The 22,804-nt window shown below is 42.4% G+C and overlaps 1 protein-coding gene across 1 annotated transcript in view; it reads right to left on the reverse strand.

Moving 5' to 3' along the window:
• Window positions 1-305: 305 nt before the first annotated feature.
• Window positions 306-22,804, reverse strand: part of SLC9A4 (solute carrier family 9 member A4) — a 57,623-nt gene continuing 35,124 nt past the window's right edge. The window contains exons 8-12 of the mRNA XM_002710005.5: window positions 21,783-21,944; window positions 15,126-15,222; window positions 10,010-10,141; window positions 8,014-8,104; window positions 306-2,538 (exon numbers count right to left, since the gene is read on the reverse strand). Coding sequence (XP_002710051.3) covers window positions 2,174-2,538; window positions 8,014-8,104; window positions 10,010-10,141; window positions 15,126-15,222; window positions 21,783-21,944 — 847 coding nt within the window. The 3' untranslated portion in view covers window positions 306-2,173. The remainder of the gene's footprint in view (window positions 2,539-8,013; window positions 8,105-10,009; window positions 10,142-15,125; window positions 15,223-21,782; window positions 21,945-22,804) is intronic.

The following is a 22,804-nucleotide window of genomic DNA, read 5'->3' on the forward strand; positions in this document are numbered from 1 at the left end:
ATTTCTGTTATGTGGATGGAGTCCAGTCAAGGGTGTGGGGACTCTTCAGCTCTCAAGAATCAGTTTTACTGTGTCAGATATTTGGCCTAGCAGTTAACCTGCTGCTTGAGACACAAATCCCAAATAGAAGTGCCCAGGTTTTGACTCCCAACTCCACTTTGGATTACAGCTTCTTGCTAATGCACACGTTGGGAGGCAGCAGGTGATGGCTCAAGTACTTGGGTCCCAACCACCCATGCACATACACACACACACACACACACACACAAAAGGAAAAAAAAAGTTTTATTTCCAAAACTCTGCCTCTGCACCTCCATCTACAACAGAATTCACTGCCTCCTTCTCATGAGGCATAAAGATTTTTCCATTGCTTTGATTTTTTGTTGATTTTTTTGTTGAACAAAAATAAAAACCCTGTAATCCCTGAGTTTTATATACACACGTGCTTCTATCCCTTTAGAATGATTACTGTTATTTGGTAGTGTATTATTTCTATTAAAATCAAAATATTCAGACAACTAACACATAGCATTATATTTCATGCTTAGAAAAAGAAAGAGAAGTAGGCTTTTTCAATTGCCATTTCTACCATTGCAGCATGAACCTGAGTGAATGTCCTCCATAAAATGGAAATCCTGGGGAAAGTCATTTGTCCTTAGTCAGTGACTGCTATCCACAGGTTATTGGGACAGGTCCACATCCTCCAAGGGAAGCAGACACTGCACTGACATCTAGTAGCATCTCAAGACCTCATTTTTGTCACCTGGAAAATAAGAATGTCTGATAATATCTTTGGTAGTGTTCTTTTCAGCTATAAAAAGCTATTGTCAGTTCAACCCTTACAGATAATCTACTGTGTCCATGGCACTATGTAACTGATATAGATACCATTGAAACAAATGAAAAAAGCAAACAAAAAAGAGATTAAAAATACACTGATAAATGGATGAAATTTTAAAGGAACAAACCATCCTCCCTATCCTTCAGGCCATGGACTTCATGCCTGTACTTGTGGAATTCACAGATAAGTTCCATGGCACATCCAACTGGATGCAGGGCACCAAGGGGTCAAGGGGGCAAGACGGGTCTAAGGAACAGGTGCCTCTGATCATGACCATGCAGAGAACTACATCAGCTGGGGGCAGTAAAGACACCAAAACCAGGAATGATAGAAAGATGTGTGGTTAATTGATTATTGTAGGTTAGGCATTTGGCACAATAATTAATACTCAGAAAGTACTTATTAACCTAAAGGTAGCCAGACAAGAGAAGAAAGGAGGAAGAGGGGAAGGCAGAAGGAAGGATAAAGTAGCCTAGTAAAATTGGTGATCTGGAGTGTGAGGTCAAGGTCAAGTTTAGGGATGATGCTGATGGAAGACTAAATTATAAAATGGGTTCAAACCTGGTGGCAAAATGTACACCTAATACATACCTGTTGTTTGTGTCATTACTATGAAGTCTATTTGTGGCCATTGTGTTTGTAATATTTGTTTTAAAAATAAATATTCTGACATTCACAGATTAACTCTGACATGCGTATCACATCTGCTATCATTGCTCCTGAATCAATGCAGCAATGCTATAAAAGTTTAATCTCTTCTTTGAAATACAGCTATTGCATATTGAATATCAAAATCAAAATTCAAGGCATTCAATTGGGAGGGAGGGCAGCCATTTTTGAGGCCATGTAACCACTCACCACATGACCTTAAACAGGGGATCCCCATCTGTAAACCTACACGTTGAGTCAGGTCACTCCAAAGGACCCTGCTAGTGCTGACTGGATCATGAGTTGCAAGTGCATATAGTCAGTATGAGTTGCTGATCAATCACTCTGTGTATCAATACATAACATGAACAACATGCCCTTGATTGAAAGCTTTTATGAATTCTCAGTGTCTAATTCCTGGAGTGATTAACTGCTCTTAACCATAAGGAATTCGTCTACCAAGATATACCAGTTAAGCATGTGACACAGTCTTGGGTTTGCTCCCAGTCCTCCAAAATATCTTCTTTCTTGCTTCCTCTAGGTATGTGACTAATTGTTTCCGAAAAAAAAAAAAAAAAAAGCAAACTCAATAGCTTTCCTCTACCCTCTTTCTGAAAATTCTTCTCTCCTTTCACAATAATAGGAAGATGGGTTCTTGAAAACTTCTGAGGCAATCTGTGGACATTAAAAATCTTTTCTCTGGAGCAGAGGACTGTGGGACTGGTGGTGGTCCCTGCTGTGTTTCTGTTTCTGTTCAGCTGTCCATCTGGGCCCAATCGCAGAGGCCTCCTCCTCGCTCTGCTCTCCAGATGCATACTCCTCGTCCACTGTGTGAAACAGTGGTTTGGGCTTTAAAATCCCCCTCTTGTCTCTACCGCCATGCTCTTTCTGGCCTGTTCTTTGGTCATCAAAGTTCAATGCCTCCCTTCCTCTGTGGAAGCTCTTCATGGGGATGGCTTCTTGCACCTGTCTTCTTTCCTGAAGTGACCTGGTCCGAGACTGTACACTGAACGTGACAGGTGGGAATCCGGGATGGCAGCTGTCATCATCTGAGAACACATCGTGACAAGCAGGGAAACAAGACTTCAGATCAGCATGGAGGCTTGGAATCTGGATGGCAAGAACTCAGAGTGAAGCAAAGCCCTCCCCGAGGTTCTAGCTCTTACACCGAACCTTTTCATCAGACGACTTTCCCTTTACAAAGTCACTGCCCCAATAGACAGAAGACACATGTGCAGTGTTATAAATAAATAAAAATGCATGGAAACCTGTGTATCCAGCCAGTCCCCTTACTCCACCCAGGGAGGCAAGGCAGCATCCTTTTAGAATATTAAATCAATTGGCTATAGACATACATCATAAGACATAAAAATGCTTTATCTTGTCAAAAGCCAATGCTAACTGGAAGGTTACCCAGAACTGCCATATTAAAGTAGCTGGTTTTAACCTGATTGGTTATTTATTTATTTATTTATTTTTGACAGGCAGAGTGGACAGTGAGAGAGAGAGACAGAGAGAAAGGTCTTCCTTTTGCCGTTGGTTCACCCTCCAATGGCCGCTGTGGCTGGTGTGCTGCAGTTGGCACACCCTGCCGATCCGAAGGCAGGAGCCAGGTGCTTCTCCTGGTCTCCCATGGGGTGCAGGGCCCAAGTTCTTGGGCCATCCTCCACCGCACTCCTGGGCCACAGCAGAGAGCTGGCCTGGAAGAGGGGCAACCGGGACAGAATCCAGCGCCCCGACCGGGACTAGAACCCGGTGTGCTGGTGCCGCAAGGTGGAGGATTAGCCTATTGAGCCGCGGCGCCGGCCTGTGATTGGTTATTTTATCAGTGGTTACCACAAAGTGTTACATCCAAGTTTTCTCTCTTTGACCTTGAACATTTGAAATGGGGAAAGTACAGTCCTCATTTCTCAAGGCTAAGTAACTTTGATTATCAAACTGCTGCTGAAAATGGAGCTGGAGTTTGAACAGATCCTGTCCAGCTGCAGAACTGCTCTTCCACATCAGACCATGCTGTGTCCCTTACACTTGTCCCTGAGTACCCAAAAGGGACTATTCTAGAAACTCCAAGAGCAGAAACATCAAAGGATGCTCAAGTCCTTTAAATAAAATGATGCATTTGCACATGACCTCTGCACATCTTCTCACACACTTTAAATCACCCTTATGTGAGCAGTTGTTGGCCTATACTGTTTAGGGAATAATGACAAGACAAAAAGACCCTACATGTCTAGTAAAAATGCAATCTTTTGTTCAAATATTTTTATCTGGTTGTTAGTTGAATCTGCTGATACAGAACTGTGAATGTGGAAGGTCCTCCAAACCAGCATGGAGCGCCTACATGTTTCGAGCAAGAGGTTTCCCAACCTTGGAGGGCAAGGAAAGAGCTGGGTAAGAAAGAGTGCTCCAAGGCCCGGCCTAGTCAGACAGGGGAAGACCACTGGACAAGATGTCTTTTTTTTTTTTTTTTTTTTTTTTTGACAGGCAGAGTTAGACAGTGAAAGAGAGAGACAGAAATAAAGGTCTTCTTTCCATTGGTTCACACCTCAAATGGCCACTATGGTCGGTGCCATGCCAATCCGAAGCCAGGAGCCAGGTGCTTCCTCCTGGTCTCCCATGTGGGTGTAGGGCCCAAGGACCTGGGCCATCCTCCACTGCCCTCCCGGGCCACAGCAGAGAGCTGGACTGGAAGAGAGGCAACCGGGATAGAACCGGCACCCCAACCGGGACTAGAACCCCGAGTGCCAGCGCCACAGGTGGAGGATTAGCCTAGTGAGCAGCCGCGCCGGCCAACAAGATGTCTTTCTCTACAGTCTCTCCTAGAGCCTTTCTGGCTGCTCCCTGACCTTGTCTAGGAGCAGAAAGTCTCTGGGTATAGACAGAAAGTGGATTCCTGTAAACAACTGTGGTCTGATCATTATAAATTCTTTGAAACTTAGTACAATTAACTAGTAATGAAAGTCCCACATCATTACTTTTCCTTTTTAGATTTCTAGTGTAACTGTTGTCATCTAGATGAACTTAGAAACAATGGGCTACATTTGAAAGAAGAAAAATTATTTTCCTTGAGACTAAGATTTCATTACAAGTCTAGATGAGTCCAGGTAGCCCTGACATTTTGGAGTGTTGTCCTTTCTGTATTTACCCATGGGCTTTCTTAAGGGCCTCAAGGATAACAGTGAACAGTGCCTACTGTTTCTTGGCACAACTACTTGGTTCCAGGCACTGTTCTAACAGCTTTATGTGATCTGCTCATATGTGTATCCTGTATGTGTGTGACTGCTTTCAAGCCTGGATAATATGGGTACTGTTGTATGGGGAAGTCAGCAATATTATCCTCTTTCCAAAGAGAAAAGAACAGCATTGAGAAGCAGAATTTTATTTTTTTAACTCTAGTCCCTATATATTTTTTCAGCTTTTATGATTTTTATTGAAAGTAAGCATGAGATGCCCTTTAGTGAAGCATATATTTAAGAGATGGGGTGCTTTGACTTATTAGTTTGGTAAATAATGTAATTACATTTCCAAATGTTAAACGACTCCACCTTCTGGAACAATCCCCCTTTGGAAAATGCTCTATTTTATTTGTAATTCTTGTTTCCAATTTGTATGTTAGTGCTGACGCAAGGCTGCTCTCTGGTGATCTGCTATCAGTCATGTGATACCGATATCCACTTCTTAAGAAAGAACTGTGGGGGCCGGTGCTGTGGCGTAGCAGGTAAAGCCGCAGTGTCAGCATCCCATATAGGCACCAGTTCGAGACCCAGCTGCCTCACTTCTGTTCCAGCTCTCTGCTATGGCCTGGGAAAGCAGCAGAAGATGGCCCAAGTCCTTGGGCCCCTGCATCCATGTGGAAGACCCAGAGGACGCTCCTGGCTCCTGGCTTTGGATCGGCAGAGCTCTGGCTGTTGCAACCATTTAGGAGGGAACCAGCAGATGGAAGACCTCTCCCTCTCACTCTCTCTTTCTCTCTCTGTGTAACTGTGACTTTCAAGTAAAATAAATAAATCTTAAAAAAAATAAAGAACTGTGACATTTCCTTGTTCTCTGTCCACTTGGCCACATCAATAACACTAGATTATTTGCACCCAGAAGACATTTTAAAGTCAACTTCTTGTAACCCTCCATTTGGTGCTCCGGAGGAAAAATTGTTGAACACAAAAGGACAGCAAATAGGTGACATGCTTGTTATGTGTAGCTCTGCAAATCCTTCTAAAGAAAATCAACAACTATAGTGGAAAGCATAGAGAAAAGTAGAAACAGAAAATTCCCTACAAGAAACATAGCTGTCTCCAAAAATATGAAAGATGTTCACTCTGACTAAAAATACTAGAGATTCATGTGAAAATAAAATGAGGTCTATAAGTTTTGTGCTATCATATTATTCATTTCTTTAAAGTTTGCAAACAGCCTAGTGGATGACAAAGGTGTCAGATAAGGACGATTTTCATAGATTGTTGGTATGAGGGTAAATTGGTGATATAATCTTTTAGGCTTGCATTTTGGCAATGCAAGTGAAGATTTAAATATATGCAATTATTGATCTGAAAACTTTTGCTTACAGGAAAATATACTAAGTAAATACTTATTTATGAAAAAATAAATCACAAGTGAGTCAGAGTGCTTATTATTTAAAATTGCTTATAATTATCCCAAATTAGAAATATTTTAAGTATTTATTAATTAGAAATTGACTAAATAAGATATGGGGCTTCTGTATAATTCATTTTTATTCCATTTTCTGAAATGAATACCAAATTCATATCTATTGACATGGAAATCTACCTACAACATATTTTTGAGAGACCTAGAAGATTTCTAAATTTACTAAACAATGATTACACTTTGATTTTAAGTATAAAACTGTGATACTGTGAAATATATATTTGGTTCTATCCCTTTTCCTGGCATACAGTCCCCAACTCCCTGGAATCTGCTGAGAGAGATTTTGTGTGCTACTGAGTTGACTCCTGGCTGGCAGCCCTAGGTTGCCGAGAGGTGGGGCTGGTCACAGGACAGACCAGGGCAGAATCAGAGATTTGGGACTTTTAGTCCTACACCCCAACCTCCTTGTGGAAAATAAAAGAACTGAAGGTTAAATTGATCACCAATGACCAAAGACTTAATCAATCACAGCTACGTGATGAAACCTCTATGAATGTCCAATAGAATAGGACCTAGAGAGCGTCCAAGTAGCTGAACACATGGAGATCCCTGGAGGGTGATGTAACCCAAGAGAGAATGGAGGCTCCTGCCTCTTCTCTTCCTCTTGGCTGTTCATCTGTTGGCTACTCAACATCCTTTACAATAAACTGGTAAACCTTTCCCTGAGTTCTGTGAACCATACTAACAAACTGAACTCGAGAAGGGGGCTGTGGGACCCCTGATTTAAAGTCAGCTGGCCAGAAGCATAGGTAAAGCATCTGAGGCCCACAACTGGCACCGACATTTGTGTTGTATGTTGGGGGTGGGGCGGGGAGGCAGCCTTAGGGACTCAGTGTATAGGATCTGATGCTTTCTCCGGGTGGACAGTGTCAGAACTGCATCGGACTGGTGGACACCTCGCTGATGTCTGCTGCAGGGACACTGCTGGCTTGGTGGCTAAGGAAACACCAACACACACCAGCTCTCAGAAATATGTCATTGAGTAAGAAGACCAGAGAAACTGATTAGCTTTCCTATACAAATCCTGTGCTGTGTTTCTGTGATTTGAGGAAAGGAGGCATCAGGAGCGGGTACTGTGGGTCAGGAGAGTGTAGAATTATGGGAGAATGCTAGATCAAATGTTTTATGGTGATTACATACAGGTATTGCCATTTTAGGTGATTTTAACTTCTTTCTTATTCTTTTCTCTACTGATCTATTTAGGATTTACATGAAACATATTTGTAAATAAGAAAAAACTTTTTGTTTTTTTAAATGCTTCAGCCACTTTTTGCTAATAAAATATCATTTTATACACACATTTTTTAATAAAAGTAACTTGGCTTTTAAAAATAATACTAAACATGTTCAACAATGCCAAGAGTTCTAATTAAGATTTAAGTATTTAGGAGGAAATATTTAATCAGTAAGCTTGAAGAGTTTGCTTTAGTAATATTTAATCCACTTTGGATAATTCTGCTCAAACTAAAACTATGGGTGAGTCCCAGAAGCTCAGTGAAGCCTCCCTGTATCACTTGTTTCAGAGAGGAGATGGCCAGTTCTGACCCTTGGGCTGTATCTGTCCTGATACCTCCTTTGGAAAGCCCAGAGAACTAGAAATCACCTGTTATTTTTTAAAATGTCTGAAAAAATGTAAAAGAAAACAATATTTCATTACAAGTAAAATTTACATGAAATTCAAATTTCAGTGTCCCCAAAGTTCTGATTTCATTATTAAAGCAGTGTTTATTTTTTTTTTTTTTTGGTCACGCAATGTAATGTAAAGTTTTTGATTTTTGTCCCTTGGTCCCCAGACACCTAAATAATAGCATCTGATCCTTTATTGGACAAGATGTGGGGTAGCCAAGGAGAGAGGTTACCTGTGAATTCGGCAGCCCTTGTGTCCCTTCTCGCTTTCAGCGGTTGATTGCTGTAGGGAAAGGAGAGGTAGCGGATGTTTTTGGTGCCAGTCTGTAGAAAACAAGTAGAAATAAAAAGTAGATCAGCTCCTGCAAATAAGAGTTTCCTGTGACAAAGAAAGTGAAAGCACAGATCTACAGTGGCATCGTGTTTGGAGACCTGGCCTTCAGTTAACTTAGTTAACTTTTGTTTCACGAAAGCTGACACTTCTGTCTTCAATATGAGAAAGGGAACTTCCAAAAAATCATGGAAAATGGAATTAAAAGATACATTTATTTGGGGGTAAAAAATTTGAAATCTAGCCACAGGTTTTTTTTTTTTTTTTTTTTTTTTTTTTTTTTTTTTGTAATAATCATTTTCTGCGGCTGGATTGTGGTGTAGCAGATAAAGCCACCACCTGCAACGCCAGCATCCCATCTAGGTGCTGGTTCATGTCCCAGATGCTCCACTTCCCATCCAGCTCCCTGCTAATGGCCTGGGAAAAGCAGGAGAGAATGGCTCAAGTGCTTGGGACCCTGCCACTCACGTGGGAGACCTGGAAGAAACTGGCTCCTGGCTTCTGATTTTGGCCTGGTTGTTGTGGCCACTTGGGGAGTGAACCAGCAGATGGAAGCCCTCTCTCTCTGTCTCTCCCTCTTTCTGTAACCCTTTCAAATAAATAAATAAATCTTAGAAAAAATCATTTACCAGAATGTTTTTGAAGGCTCTTCTAACACATGGATTTCAAAAACATTTCGCACCAAAATCTCTCTCTCTTTTCATTCCATTTTTTATCAATTTTGTCTCTTGTGAGAAAATGGACCATTTTGAACCTCTCAAGGTTACTTCCACAGCCCCACTGAGATAAGGATCAAGATTAGGATCTGCCTGAGACCCCATGTCCATCTAGGAATCCCAGCAAGTTTGCTATGATACAGTCTCATAGAGGAAGAGTTCACGGGGCAAGTCTTTGGCCTAGAGGCTAAGTCACCTGCATCCCACATGCAGTGCCAGAGTTTGGCTACCTCTGGCTTCTGACTCCACAGCTTCCCACTAATACAAACTCTGAGACGCAGTAGCACCAGTTTTGGTAATTGGTTCCTGTTTCCCTTCTGGGCTCTGCCTTTGGCACCACTTAAGGGCCATTGTTGGCATTTTGATGAACAAGTGATGGGGGCACTCTCTCTCTCTCTCTCTCTGTATGTCTGTCTCTCAAATAAATAGCAGTCAATGAAATAGGAAGAGTTCAGGTGCACAGTGACAAGGTCGAGAGTCTCGACAAGAACAAATCTCCCCATATCTCTTCCTGAGAGAGAAGTCGGCGGCATCCCAGAGCCAGAAGGCTTAGATCTTGGAGGTCCCCACAGAGTGTTTGGCCCCACCCAGCTTTGTGGTGGAATGAGAAGGCCATGCCAAGATGGCGCTGGCGAGCAAGAGTCAGTTACTCAGGAATGGCTTCAGAACCCACCTGGCAACAGAGCCTGCCTGGCAACAGGCTGTGATTGGTTAGGGCATAAACCTCCCCTTGGCCAGATTGGCTGCCTCTGCTATATAAGCTGCTGTACCAACTGAAATAAACAAGTCTGTGGGCTGCTCACCTATGGCCCGCTTTCACCTGACTCCCGCTGTCTGTGTGGTGACTCCATGCCTCTTACCCCCACCACACTCCTCCTCTCATAACAAAACCACAGCAACACAGAATGCCACACAGTGGACATGCACAGTCACTGCCCTGCCCTGGAGGGCAGTTTGCTACCAAATGCCCGGCGGGAAGAAGCCTCAGGTCCATAAGTTCCTGAATCCAGAGACAGGGGTTGCCATGGTGTGCACCTCCTATGTTTCTGGCACCACGTGGAGGTTTTGTTCACTTAAATACCCATCGTTGTTCCCCTGAGAAGGCCCTGGCCAGGGCAGACCTGGTTGTCAGGCATTAAACTTCCACAGGCAGAGGGTCCCAAGTCAGCAGCGCCCACCTACCGGCTTCCCCCATGGCAGGCTGTGACCTTTCCTCAGACTCTCCCTCAAGGTGTTCTGGCGGCGGATCAGAATCTCTTTAGCCTGCTTCTCACTTGTTTGGGGTTTGAGGTTGTATTTGTTGTAGGACAGGGTCTGCAAAGAGAGTGGAATGTCAGATGGGTGAGAATTTCTCCTGGACAGCCGTTCAGCCTTAGGTGGCTGGGAAACATCAGGAAGCTAACACTGCAAGAGCAGGCGGGCTCCGTAGAGGTCAGCTGAGCATTGGCCTGCTCTACAGACAAGCAAGCCAGAGCCTCCACACGGGTCACAACCCACGGTCACACACTGACCTCCACACGGGTCACAACCCACGGTCACACCTCTCAGAGCCGTGTGGATTCCATCTTGGCTGGTTCTGTCTTATCCCTGCTACTACCCATGCTCTGGTGCCCACAGACTCACACGTACCTTCCCAAACCACAGTTTTTGTGCTAGGTCAGTGGTTCCTGGGCATTAGGACTTAGTAGATAAGTCAGATAGCAAAGCTATGTTGGGAATTTCCACAGAGTTGCTGTTTTTAATTTCATCAATTAAGGATATGCATACAAAAAATCCATCAACTCCTACCACTGTTGTCTCAATTCACTACAGAAAAGTTTTCTAGCCAAAGTGGCAGGCAGACATAATCTCAGGTACACATAGTCCTTCAAGTTGAATTGATTTCTTCATTGTCCTCACCCGAGGCCACTGAAAGCATGTCATGGACCATGAGCCAACATTGGTCCTCAGACAGAAGTTTGCAACACACTTCCTTAGAATTTCTATTCCCCTTTATTGCTCACTCAAAGTTCACCTTAGATGCTCACTTAGCCTGGGCCAGTAGCTGACCCAATGTCTGCCCTGAGAGATCACAAAGTTCTACTGGATAATGAAATGGGGATAGCAACTGCGATCCCTCCTGGGTGAATGATGCTTAGTAGGTATAGAGAATTCACTTGCAAAGAACAAATGCTTTAGATTCGAAGGTTGGAGGCAGCCACAGTACTGGAAAACCAAATGTCAGAATTCTTGTCTTCCAAAGGTTACAGACTCCTGGGGGCAGCATACAGAGAATCTTACAAGGTTAGGTGCTTAGGTAAGTTATACTATCCTTCGAACATCTGGGAGTGATGGGGTCCAGGCAAAGGGCATTTAGACTAGGCTTGAATGGGCAAGGCTTATTGAATTTATTATCTTAGAAGATGAATGATAATTACCCTGTGAATAAGTTTTAGGAAGAGGGAACACAGGGCTAAAACATGCTGCTGGGGCCAGCACCGTGGTGCAGTAGGTTGATCCTCCACCTGCGGGCACTGGCATCCCATATGGGTGCCAGTTCTAGTCCCAGCTGCTCCTATTCCAGTCCAGCCCTCTGCTATGGCCTGGAAAAGCAGTAGAGGATGGCCCAGGTCCTTGGGTCCCTGCACCCACGTGGGAGACTGGGAGGAAGCTCCTGGCTCCTGGCTTTGGATTGGTGCAGCTCCTGCTGTTGCGGCCATTTGGGGAGTGAACCAACAGAAGGAAGACCTTTCTCTCTGTCTCTCCCTCTCACTGTCTGTAACTCTACCTCTCAAAAGGTAGTGGGCTGGAAGATATGTATGGGTGTGTTGGGGAGGGGTGGATTAGAGAAGAGTTTGGAATGTGTTTGCTACCAGTGGAAAATGAGGTCATTCAGTGAAAGGGTGGTGAGGAATGAGATGGAAAGGCAGGAAGGGGCCAGGCCATGGTCAAGTGCTATGGAGAGAGAGAGGAGGCTGTTACATAGGATGCCAAGAGATGATCCAGGGAGTGGCAAGAGAAAAATGTGAATACTTGTATTTCTGATGGTTTTTACCCCCTCAAATATAAAGGTTAGTATGCCTTATTAGTACTTAATATTATTGGCCTATAATGTGCCCTCGCTTGGTCCATACCTGACATGGTTAAGTTTCTCGTGAGAGAGAAGTTGTCCGTGACCAGGAGGGGTTGACAATGGTACCCTCAGGGGTCTCCCTGGCTTTCAGGTTGCTTTTTTGCTTTAGAGTATATGCACCCAGTACAGTAGATTTGTCATTTTCACTATCTAATAACTAAACAAATCAAGTAATCCCATTACCAAGACATACATTAGAAGCTAGAGGAACAATGAGGAAAGGACAAAGCTCACTGATCTGACAAGAATAGGGCCCTAAAATTGTATTGTAAAGATAGAGATACGTACTCTTATCCATCAACATTAATCATGGGCCTGGGTCTAAGTGCATTTTATACATTGAAATATTAAAATATTTAATAATGATTAATCTAAAATGTAGAGACAGACTTTTGCAATTTATCTATGTGAAAGCACACAAACAAATTTAGTATGAGAGTGTGTATGTGTGTGTGTGCATACATTGCTAGTAACAATTTCCTACATGCAGACTTGGAAGGAGGCTGTAGTTTGGGGAGTATTTGGATATTTCATCTTCTATTGGGCCTCACATCCCATCACCCTTGTCCATCTTTCTGTCTTCAAGGAGCATAGAAAGGTCTATGCATATAATATATTAGAAGTTTCCTCCTTCTCTTCTCTCTACTTCTGCCCTTTGGTGAAGGGGTTGGTGATTGGTGAAAACCTGTATTTCTCCCTAAACCTTGATCTCTATAGGAGAAAAACACTGTCTTATTCCATGAAATGTTCCCACTGCGTGGCACCTGTGCATTCACTATTTGCTGAAGGGAATTAACACCAAACAAATTGCTTTTCCTCCTCTGTGGTATAGAGACTTTGAGTGACTTAACCATTTAAGTCACACCAGGGATTGCTCAGCAAGCTTTGAACTATCTCAATCTTTGTGCCACTTTGTTTTCTGTGGTTCCACTGGGCAACTACAGAGGTCAGTCCCTTAACCTCCTTACTCATGAAGGGTCCATCCTGGCCATGCATAGGAAAGAAACTTCAAAGAAGAACAACCAGAGTCCTCCGAAAGGAAACAGGTCCAACAAGCCTGGCTCATTCTCAGGTCAGCTGTGTATCACAATCTCCCAGACTCAAACCCCGCACCTGCTTGCCTTGCCCTGACATGACTCCTTACCCCCAGGTTGGCTTTTTCCAGAGCAAACCACCAAGCCTGTACCAATCATCCAGGCTATATAAGGCCTGCAGAATCATTTGGTCTGGCCATGCCAAGACAAACACAGGCAAGACTTGAAATGCAACAAACCTATAACTGGCTAATTTTTAAGTTGATAATTTTGTATGGTCTGCAAATGATTTTATAAGTCACCAAATGGCCCTTGGCAGAAAAATATCATGAAGAGATGGCCCCATGTTTAAATTTGGGGACAACAAAGAAGGATGCTGCACTGCTTAGAAGAGAGAATCCTCGAAAGCAAACCAAATAGGACACTTACAAAAGGAAGGATGGAGCTAGCTTGGAATTTGCATGCTGGAAGAGAAAAGACGATGGGTATTAAGCTTATGGTAGACTGAATTGGAGTTCCAGGATCTCCATCTCCTTTTACAGATCTTTCTCTAAATTCATCTCCTGGGGAAAAAGCTGAGTGCCAGGTACCATTTTGTGGGGAGCAATTCGGACTATACTGTTACTGGAATTAAGACTTATTCTATGCATCTGCTCTCCCACAATATGGCGCTGGGAGAGAAGTAAACAGCTTCCGCACAGCTGCCTCCAGTTCAACCAATTAACTGTAGGACTTGCTCCTGATTGGAGAGCAGCGTACTCGGCGTGTGGGCAGCCGAGTTGGGATTGGCGGAGGAGGACTATAAAGGAGGAGAGAGACGGCATGCACCAGGAACATCTATGGGGAACATCTAAGGGAACCCGTGCAGCCCCCGAGAAGAGCCGGCCGGCGGTGTGCTGCTCCCCTGCGGAAGTGGGGAATGCGGCCAGGGGGAACTGCCCTTCCACGGAGGTGGAAGGGATAGTAGCCAACCCGGGAAGAACCAGCAGCAAACCCGGGGAGGGCCGAGCAGACGAAAGAACAGCGCAGGGTCCTGTGTTGCTCCTCCATGAAGAGGGGGAGCGACACATTTGAACCCTGACGTTCATTAAGCTGGCTGCATTCTTCAAAGCAGGAAGTTTCTATTTTTCTAAGGCAGGGTATGATAGTCTTACTGAAACAGTTTCACTTGGAATGATTTGAAAGCCTTGGCATTTACTCTAAGCATGCTACCATTGATAACTTATATTCCTTCAGCTGGTGTAGACTTTTCACTGACACAAGTTCATCAACCACAGACTTCCTCAATCAGGAAACCAGCAAGCATTCACCTTCACTGTATCCTAGAAGTCTGGAGTCACAGGAAGAGCATTAGGCAGGTGATCAGAAGCCCGACGTGCTTGATGACTCTGAACAAATCAGATAACCAACTTATCTCACTTCAGCTTCGTCCCTTTGAAGATGAAGGGCTTAGATGATTTGTTCAGTCCCATCAAAACTGTGACCTATGACATATCGACAAAAACAAAGGCCCTCACAAGGAATCTACCCATCCTGTTGAATTAGGATCAACAATCGAATCCTCTGACTTGAAAAACTCTTAACTGGATGTCACAGGTTCAAGTATCATTTGACTAAGTCGAAGTTTCAGGGCTCATCTTTTAAACCCAGGAATGATGTTGCTCTGCACTTTGGGCAAGCTCCCAAGGACTGACACAGATTCTGTAAGTAATTCTAAGTTAAAAAGTGAGATGCATAGTGTCTTCTTTTACTCAGCCCTTTAGCAGTATCGCTTCAATACTATAACCCAAACTGTCTCAATTTCCTAATCTGTATTATTACAGTCATCATCCCCCTAGTACCATCCTTTCCCTGTGGTGTGAAGGACAGCCTGACTGCTTGTCTGTCTTTAGCAGGAGAGAAATAGAGACCTGCTAATTCTGGAAAGCACCAGGCTGCAGGGCTAGGGCAGCCTGACCTCTAGAGACGGCAACTGGATTCACAATTGTTTTTCTGCCTCAGGTGCCAAGTTTGCCACAGAAATCTAACAATTGACTTTCTGTTCTCCAAACTAAGCCGAGAGCACTTGTTCTTCAGGAGATTGCTTTAGAGAAGATGGGGTTAAGGGGAACAGATTCCAGGCACAGGGAATAGATAGACTGCTTAAACTCACCCTTTTTCGAACTTGGTACATGTTGTGGGTCAGAATGTCCCTCATGGACTCCACGTCTTCAGGGGAAAGCCTTTTCACTCCTTGTATCCTCTGGGCCCTGGAAACATCAGTGGAGGAAAGATAATTATTCTTCCATCTTGGCAAGAAGTGCCACACAAATGTCTGTGGGCCTTGCCCTCTATGGTGGAAATGCAAACATCTGAACTGTGTTTACACCATCTTTCCTATAGTAGTAAAATGATTCAAAATGTCAAAACGTGTGACTTGACTTAAAGTTTCTAAAATATGATTCCTTTGCTTATAACTTCTATGTTGTAACTATTCTAACCTTTAAGATTTATTTATTTTATTTGAAAGAGTTACACACAGAGAGAAGGAGAGGCAGAGAGAGAGAGGTCGTCCATCCACTGGCTCACTCCCCAATTGACCGCAATGGCTGCAGCTGCATGGATCCGAAGCCAGGAGCCAGGAGCCAGGAGCTTCCTCCAGTCTCCTGCATGGGTGCAGGGGCCCAAGGTGCATGGACCATCTCCCACTGCTTTCCCAGGCCATAGCAGAGAGCTGGATTGGAAGTGGAGCAGCCGGGACATGAACCGGCACCCATATGGGATGCTGGCACTGAAGGCAGCAGCTTCACCCGCTAATCCACAGAGCTGGCCCCCTAACCTATTTTTTTAAAAAGGATTTAAGATTATAACAAGTTATTTTTTCCTTTAAATTTGTAATGAATGGACATGTTTGTAAAATATAATAAACATCAGCTTTTGGACAATAATATCACAAAAGACAACTCAGATATTTTACTGTTGAATTCAACAGGAATAAAATAACTCAAGACAAAGTCTGATTCTTTGTTAATGCTGTGCTAATGTCAGTGTGGCCAAGTGACAGTTTGAGGATCAGTACCATCCACCAATGCGCTAAGAGAATATTCATGTTTTATGTGTACATTTATCTTAGGATTGTACTTTTAGGGATTTTAATTTTTAGTGGAGGGACAATTTAAGAAACTGGAATCACTTTTCGAAAGCAGGATTAGATAGCCTAGCTCTGAGAGATTGGGCACCATGGCCCATCCCCCTGGCCAAGAGTTCAAAAAACAAGTCATGGCCAGGTTAGCAGTCAATGCACAATTGTTTTCTGGGGATTTCAGAGCTTTGACTCTGCTATGGGAAGAATTCTCATGTGACAAATGTGTTTGATTACAATCTAGTGGCAGTAATTTTAAAGAAAACCCTATTTTTGTTTTGTAAGTGATATAGATTCACTGTGGAACACAAGAACAAAAAGAGAATCAAAGGAAATTAAGCCTCCAGTTATTACTTTCATCTTCCTTAACATCGAGGTGTCAACCCTAACAGGGCTTCTGTTTGTTTGCTTGACTGTTCCCTGGCTCTGACTCTTTTGAATGCCCAAGGGCACTGATGGCTTTAATATCTGCTTGGAAATATTCCTAAGATAACTGATCACAGAGATGAGTAATGGTTTTCAGGCAGGCCACCTCTTAAGTATTTTTTTCTAAACCTTAGTAGCAAGACAGTCATAAATATCAAGGATGCCTTCAAAGGAATACACAGCTGTTAAAAGAGTTCAAATGCTTGGACACTGGATATCACAGTGTGCTGGGGTTTTATTTATCAATGCTATTTGCAGACTGACTAATGCCCTCTCTACAAAATTACTGAAATCAGAGTTTTCATATCCTGGCACTGCCTGTCTCCTCTGCTACTGTTCAGTTACCACCCTTGATGATCCAAACATTATTATCAGGGCATTTCAGCCTCACTGTTTAAATGTCCTTTAAATCAAATTTATTCTAACTTAGATATGCTCACACACCTTCATGATCAGAGCACATTCTTTATCAGGGTGAGTGTAATGTATTGCTAAGCAGAAACACCAGCTAGTCAAATAGTTTCATGTTATGAGTTCATAAGAAAAAAAAAAACAAATATGAAAGACCATGGATAAAGGAAGTGGTAAGGTTAAATTTGACCTAACAATAGCTCTAACTTAGTGCTCTCCCCAGTTTATGAGTGACTACTTTGGGAAAAGACCAGACTTAATTAAAGTCCATTCAGCCAGCTGGCTGGAATGAGTAATACAGATATCACACTAATTCACACTGAGAAGCTGCAGTTCTAAAATTATATGGTGACATGACTCACCTGGGCAGGGTGATACCTGGAGTTTTCTTCAAGCCACTTCATTAACAAAATCATCCCCAATCTAGTGATATTGTAAGCATGAGAAGAACACAATCCTTGGAAAAACTGAATTGGTAATAGTCTGTAGGTCAAATTGCTAAATTATAAACTGAAAGACTCCTCTTGCTAAAACATTTGTTAATTATCCATAAAGGAAATTTCAATCAACTTAAATAAATGTTGTATGGTAATTTCATTGCTACTAAAATCAAACTGGAAAAGTCTGAATCTACATGTAGTTGAGTAAAGGTTCACAAATGTCTTGTAACTTTTTTATCCTCAGGTGCTAACATAATATAAAAAGAGGCTTGTTTCCTGTTATAAAATCTAATAAATGTTATATTCGTGTCATAATATGAACAACCAAAAAATCAGCTCCAAGGGTACTTCAAAAGGTTATGGGAAAAATGGAACTAAAATATAAAGTTACTTTAGTGCACAGAATTTTGAAATCATATATTTTAGGGATCTTCAAATTTTCATGGAAAATGTACATTATAAAAAATGCTAAAGCATGTGTTTTAAAAGTTTTTGGAATCTAGTAGTATTTCCTGATCCATTCAGAGGAGTAAGTTTCTCTTCAGTGGCTTAGATGTGTCATCCATGGGAGGAGCAGGCTCGGAAGTGGTGTCCCCTGTGTGTGTAGCTAGCTTGTGCCTTTGTGCAAAGGTCACCAAGATGACTGACGAATTAGAATGAGTGAGGACTGGCCGAGAAGGTGTCCCCACTCCCCACAACACAATGTTCCACTGTGAAAGTGAAACATGGGACCAGAATCTACATTCCAGAGTAGCCTGCCCAAGAATGAAGAAATGTGAATCGATGCCCGTCAAAAGGCGATCGATTAAAACGTTCTTAAACTACAATAAAGTTGTTTTATTATTTTTTAAAAACACACATGAAGGGGTGGGTGTTGTGGCCCAACAGGTTAAGCTACCTCTTGTGACTCCTGTATTACATGTTGGAGGGCTGATTCAGTTCTCAGGTGCTCCACTTTCAATCCAGCTCTCTGCTACTGCACCTGGGAAGCAGTCAATGATGGCTCAAGTACTTGAGTTCCAGCAACCCCTGGGAGAGATCCAGATGGAATTCCTGGCTCCTGACTTCTGCCTGGGCAAGCCCCATCTGTTGTGGCCATTTGGAGTGTGAACCAGCAGATGAAAGATGTCTGTCTATCTATCTATCTATCTATCTATCTATCTATCTATCTATCTATCTATCTTCTATCTATGTCTCTCTCTCTGTCATTTTTCCTTCCAACTAAATAAATGAATCTTAAAAAACAAATAACATATACTTAGCATTTGGGAGCTTAAAAACATAATAGTTTGTGGTTGTGTAGTTGCAATTTGTTATGTCTGTAAATTTGTATATATATTTTAATATCCCTTTAATGTTAAATGAAATATTTTTAAGGCTTCAACACTTTTGAACAGTTTGAGTCCGTATCCTCTGGCAATTTCTAACACCTTACCACTCTTGGCAAGACAAGTTGCCTTGTATTTGAAATAATATTTAAGCTATGTGTTCTACCTATTCCACAGGGTTGTTTTAAGGCTCAAATAAATGACTGAGCTCCAGGCAATCCTGGTGGCAGCATTTTCTCGAAGGTAACAGAATTTGGAAGTCTTAGCATCTTCTAGAACAATTGCTTCAACTTCTGAAGAAAAAAATATATGAGCATCTTTTGTTATCATCTCATACAGAATAATAAAAAGTGAACTGGGTACACTTTGTTTTCCTATTATTGTAGGTAGGTTTGTTTTTTAAGAAATTAGCTCCTTTGATCTTAGGAGAGGAATTCCTTTTTGGTTGACGTCCTACAGAACTCTGATGAGATCAAATAAATAAGGCTTAAATATTAAAGCCGTATGAAACATCAACCTTTAAAAATCTCCTCTCCCATCCCAGTCACCAGGTTTTGGATCACAGGAGGGAAAAAAGGAATTTCTTTCTTATAAAGTTCTCTTACTAATCTTCAGTCAGTGTCTGACGAAATAATCGACTCAATCTAGAGATCCCCTCTGACAAAACTGGTTTGAAAATTACCTTGAGGTCAGAAATCTGGTAATTGCTTATGGTCTATGCAATTCAACATAAAAATTCAAATATTCCTTACCACATTCCACACTGATTCTCATTTGAGATAAGCACCCCTACATTCCTGGACCAGCTGGTCACAGAACTAAGCAGCAAACCAAATGAGGAAGTGCCCCCCATCCTAGTCTAAACTGCCCAAAGCTATTCAGCCCTCCTCCAATTCCAACTCATTCTTGAATGAACAAGGTAAAATATCAGGAGACCAGATGAAGCTCACCACCCATGTACTTGCCTTAGCTCTCTAGTCTTTATGATTACGCATTGTGTGATCTTTTTATTAGTGTAACGACCCTGCTAGAGTATGGTGTCCATGAACACAGGGACTGTGCTTGCTTTCACAATGCTTGCTTGGCATATACAAGGGTCCCTCAAAAAAACTTGTTGAAAAATGAAAGTAAAAGAGAAGTCTCTGCTGTGGCCTGGGAGTGCAGTGGAGGATGGCCCAAGTGCTAGGGCCCTGCACCCCATGGGAGACCAGGAGAAGTACCTGGCTCCTGCCTTCGGATCAGCGCGGTGCTTCCAAAAGGAAGACCTTTCTCTCTCTCTCTCTCTCTCTCTCTCTGTGCACTCTGCCTGTCAAAAAAAAAAAAAAAAAAAAGAAGATAAGTTTACGTAGGTGCAAAATACTTTGGAATCCATGTCTATAAGGGGTCTTCAAAAAGTTCACAGAAGATGTACTGTCAAAAAACTATGCAAGGATTGCAAAAACATTTTGCACCAAATTAAATGTATCTTATTTCAATTGTTTCACAAACTCTTTGAAGTAGTACTATGTAGCTAATGAACAGGATGGGGTCTGAGGAATAAAATGAAAGGGAAAGGCAAATTACCAATAATTATGAAACATTTTAATGCAATGCTTTGGAAAATAAAATCATTGAGGAAGCAATGATTTTTAAATAAATAAAAATAGGATGAGGGTGGGTGATTGGCACAGCAGCTTAGGACACCACTCGTTATGCCCCTATTCCCTATCAGAGTGCCTGGATCAAGTCCTGATTGCTCTAACTCCAAACCAGCTTTCTGCTCATGCGAATCCTTAGAGGCAGCAGGTGATGGCCCAAGTGATTGGATCCTGGCCTCCCCTATAGGAGACCTGGATGGAGTTCTGGAGGGTTGGCTTCAACCTGGTCCAGCCCTGGCTATTGCAGATATTAGGAGAGTAGACCAGTGGATGCATGATCTCATTTGTCTCTCTGTCTCTGTCTCTCTCTGCCTTAGAAATAAACATGAAATAAGTATGTAAATTTTTAGAAAGTGGTAGCAAAGATTACAATCCTTTGGGAACTTTAAAAAAAAAAAAAAAAACAAACTAAAGCTAAAACAAAAACAGAACAGGTTGAGTATTCTTGATCTTTCCTGCTGCCCTAGGCTCCACTATGGCTCAGGATACCGTTGCCAATAAACATTTGTTAGCGCTTTCCCATTTTGGTATCAGAAGCTTCCTTAAAGGCATGTAGTGGGTAGCACCAAAACAAACAAACAAGGCACAAAAACAATCTCACTGAAAAATGAGACAGAAAGCTTTCTATTTATACCGAGATACCCTCAGGGACACTGGTGTGGCTTTTTCCCAGGCCAAGTAAGAAAGGCAATGGTGTTTCTGATTTGTTAGCAGGCATGAAGGTGTGAGCTGAGACATAACACTCAGGTATTAGTGAGAATTTTATTGCTGCCTATTCTTAGTTCTTCAGTCAACTTGCTTTTCCAATGTGAAGACATAACTGAAGCTCATAATCAAATGTGTTCACTTGCTGAAAATGACCATGAGGGGGACAGGTGTTCCTTCCCATAAATATGGATTGTAATTAACTTTCCCAATGCATAAACCATTTCCTGGAAGCAATTTGCGCATATTTAGGAGATGAATTGATTCTTATGGCATTGTCTTTCATCTCTTGCTAAAGGTAAGCCAGTTAAAATAGTTCATCTCCAGTTTTGGGGAGCAGTCGGTTAGCAGGTGCAACCAACTCATCACAGAGACTCATCTTGCTTTAGTGTGTTTCTAGATTGTTATGATTCCTCCTGATGCCTGCTCCTATCCGAGCTGGCCTCTCATAGACACAAGCCTTTTCTTATTTGCCTTAGACACAACTATCAGCACAGCTTTCTCCAGCTTTCTCCATCATCTGTCCATCAGCTACCACCCCTCTTGCTACTACAACACATCCTCAAATGTAAATTAGCATATACAATGTCATAAGATGCCAAGGCCCCGTGCTTTTTTTTTCATGATTCTGTCCCCATATTTCTGCCTCTTTAGCCCCAGTGCCTTCCTATGGAGCAATGAGTTGATGCCTCTTAGAATTCCAACAGTGGAATGCTAAGCCGAAGAGGTGATGTGACTTACTGATGGGGAACAGAAAAAGCTGTGGAACTTAGTATACCGGTCTCAGCCATTTCAATAGCTTGTTTCATCTCCAGCTTCTTGTACAAAGAAACAATGCTTGATTTGGGTACATTTGTTCGGATTAGGATTTTCCGTAAATATCTGTGATCAAACTTCTTAAACCTAAAAATGAAAAACCAACATTTTGGAAACCTTTTGATTTCTGCACGTGTTAGGTAGATGTGCATTTTTCATAAAAACAAACCACTACTTAACTTTATTTTGAAAAAAAATCCAGGCCAGTGCCTGGAACTCATAGCATTTGAACGTATTTTTTAAACAATTCATAGTGTTTATACATTTCTTTAAACAAAGAAAGAGTAGCCTAGTGGCCTGAATACATTCTAAATCAACTACATAAAAGGCAAGGACAAGCCACAATCAGGGCAGAAATGGTGCATAAAGCAGAAACAGGGGAAACCCAGCCCAGCTCAGCCCCAATTGTAAGAGAAGAAATAAGAGGGCTGAGGCTTTTGAACAAGTGTTCCATTCTAATAGCTGATAACAGCAGCAGCTGCACTTACAGTAATGCTGGCCTATTCAGCCAGAACCCAATAAGAGGAAATGGCCCGGTAGTTACAGTAGTTTTGCCCTATTATGCTACAGATCATTTTGAATCCTGGCAATTAAAGGGGAGAAAAAAACCCACATATGTCCCCCAGATCTGAATGATAGGGACTGAATAGGCTAGACATTGATGGCCGCTGACTATTGTAGCAAACCTCTGGTCGACCCATTAGGCTGAGCTGTGTGGATGCATGTGCTGCCTTTGGAGTTGGCCATTTGTTTGGAGTTGAAAATTTCAACGTTTTCAATCATTCCACATTTAACGAATAGCTTGTGTGCCTGCTGTATTTTCTGAAGGGAGCATAACTTCCTGGGCTGCCAGGCTTATCATTTGCTGATTGACTTCCGGGTATGTGATGGGGGCGGGCCCCATCAGTTAAGTACCCTCCAGGTGTAGCAGGTGCATTTCTTGAGCT

Source organism: Oryctolagus cuniculus, chromosome 2 (assembly GCF_964237555.1).
Source record: "Oryctolagus cuniculus chromosome 2, mOryCun1.1, whole genome shotgun sequence".
NCBI lineage: Eukaryota > Metazoa > Chordata > Mammalia > Lagomorpha > Leporidae > Oryctolagus > Oryctolagus cuniculus.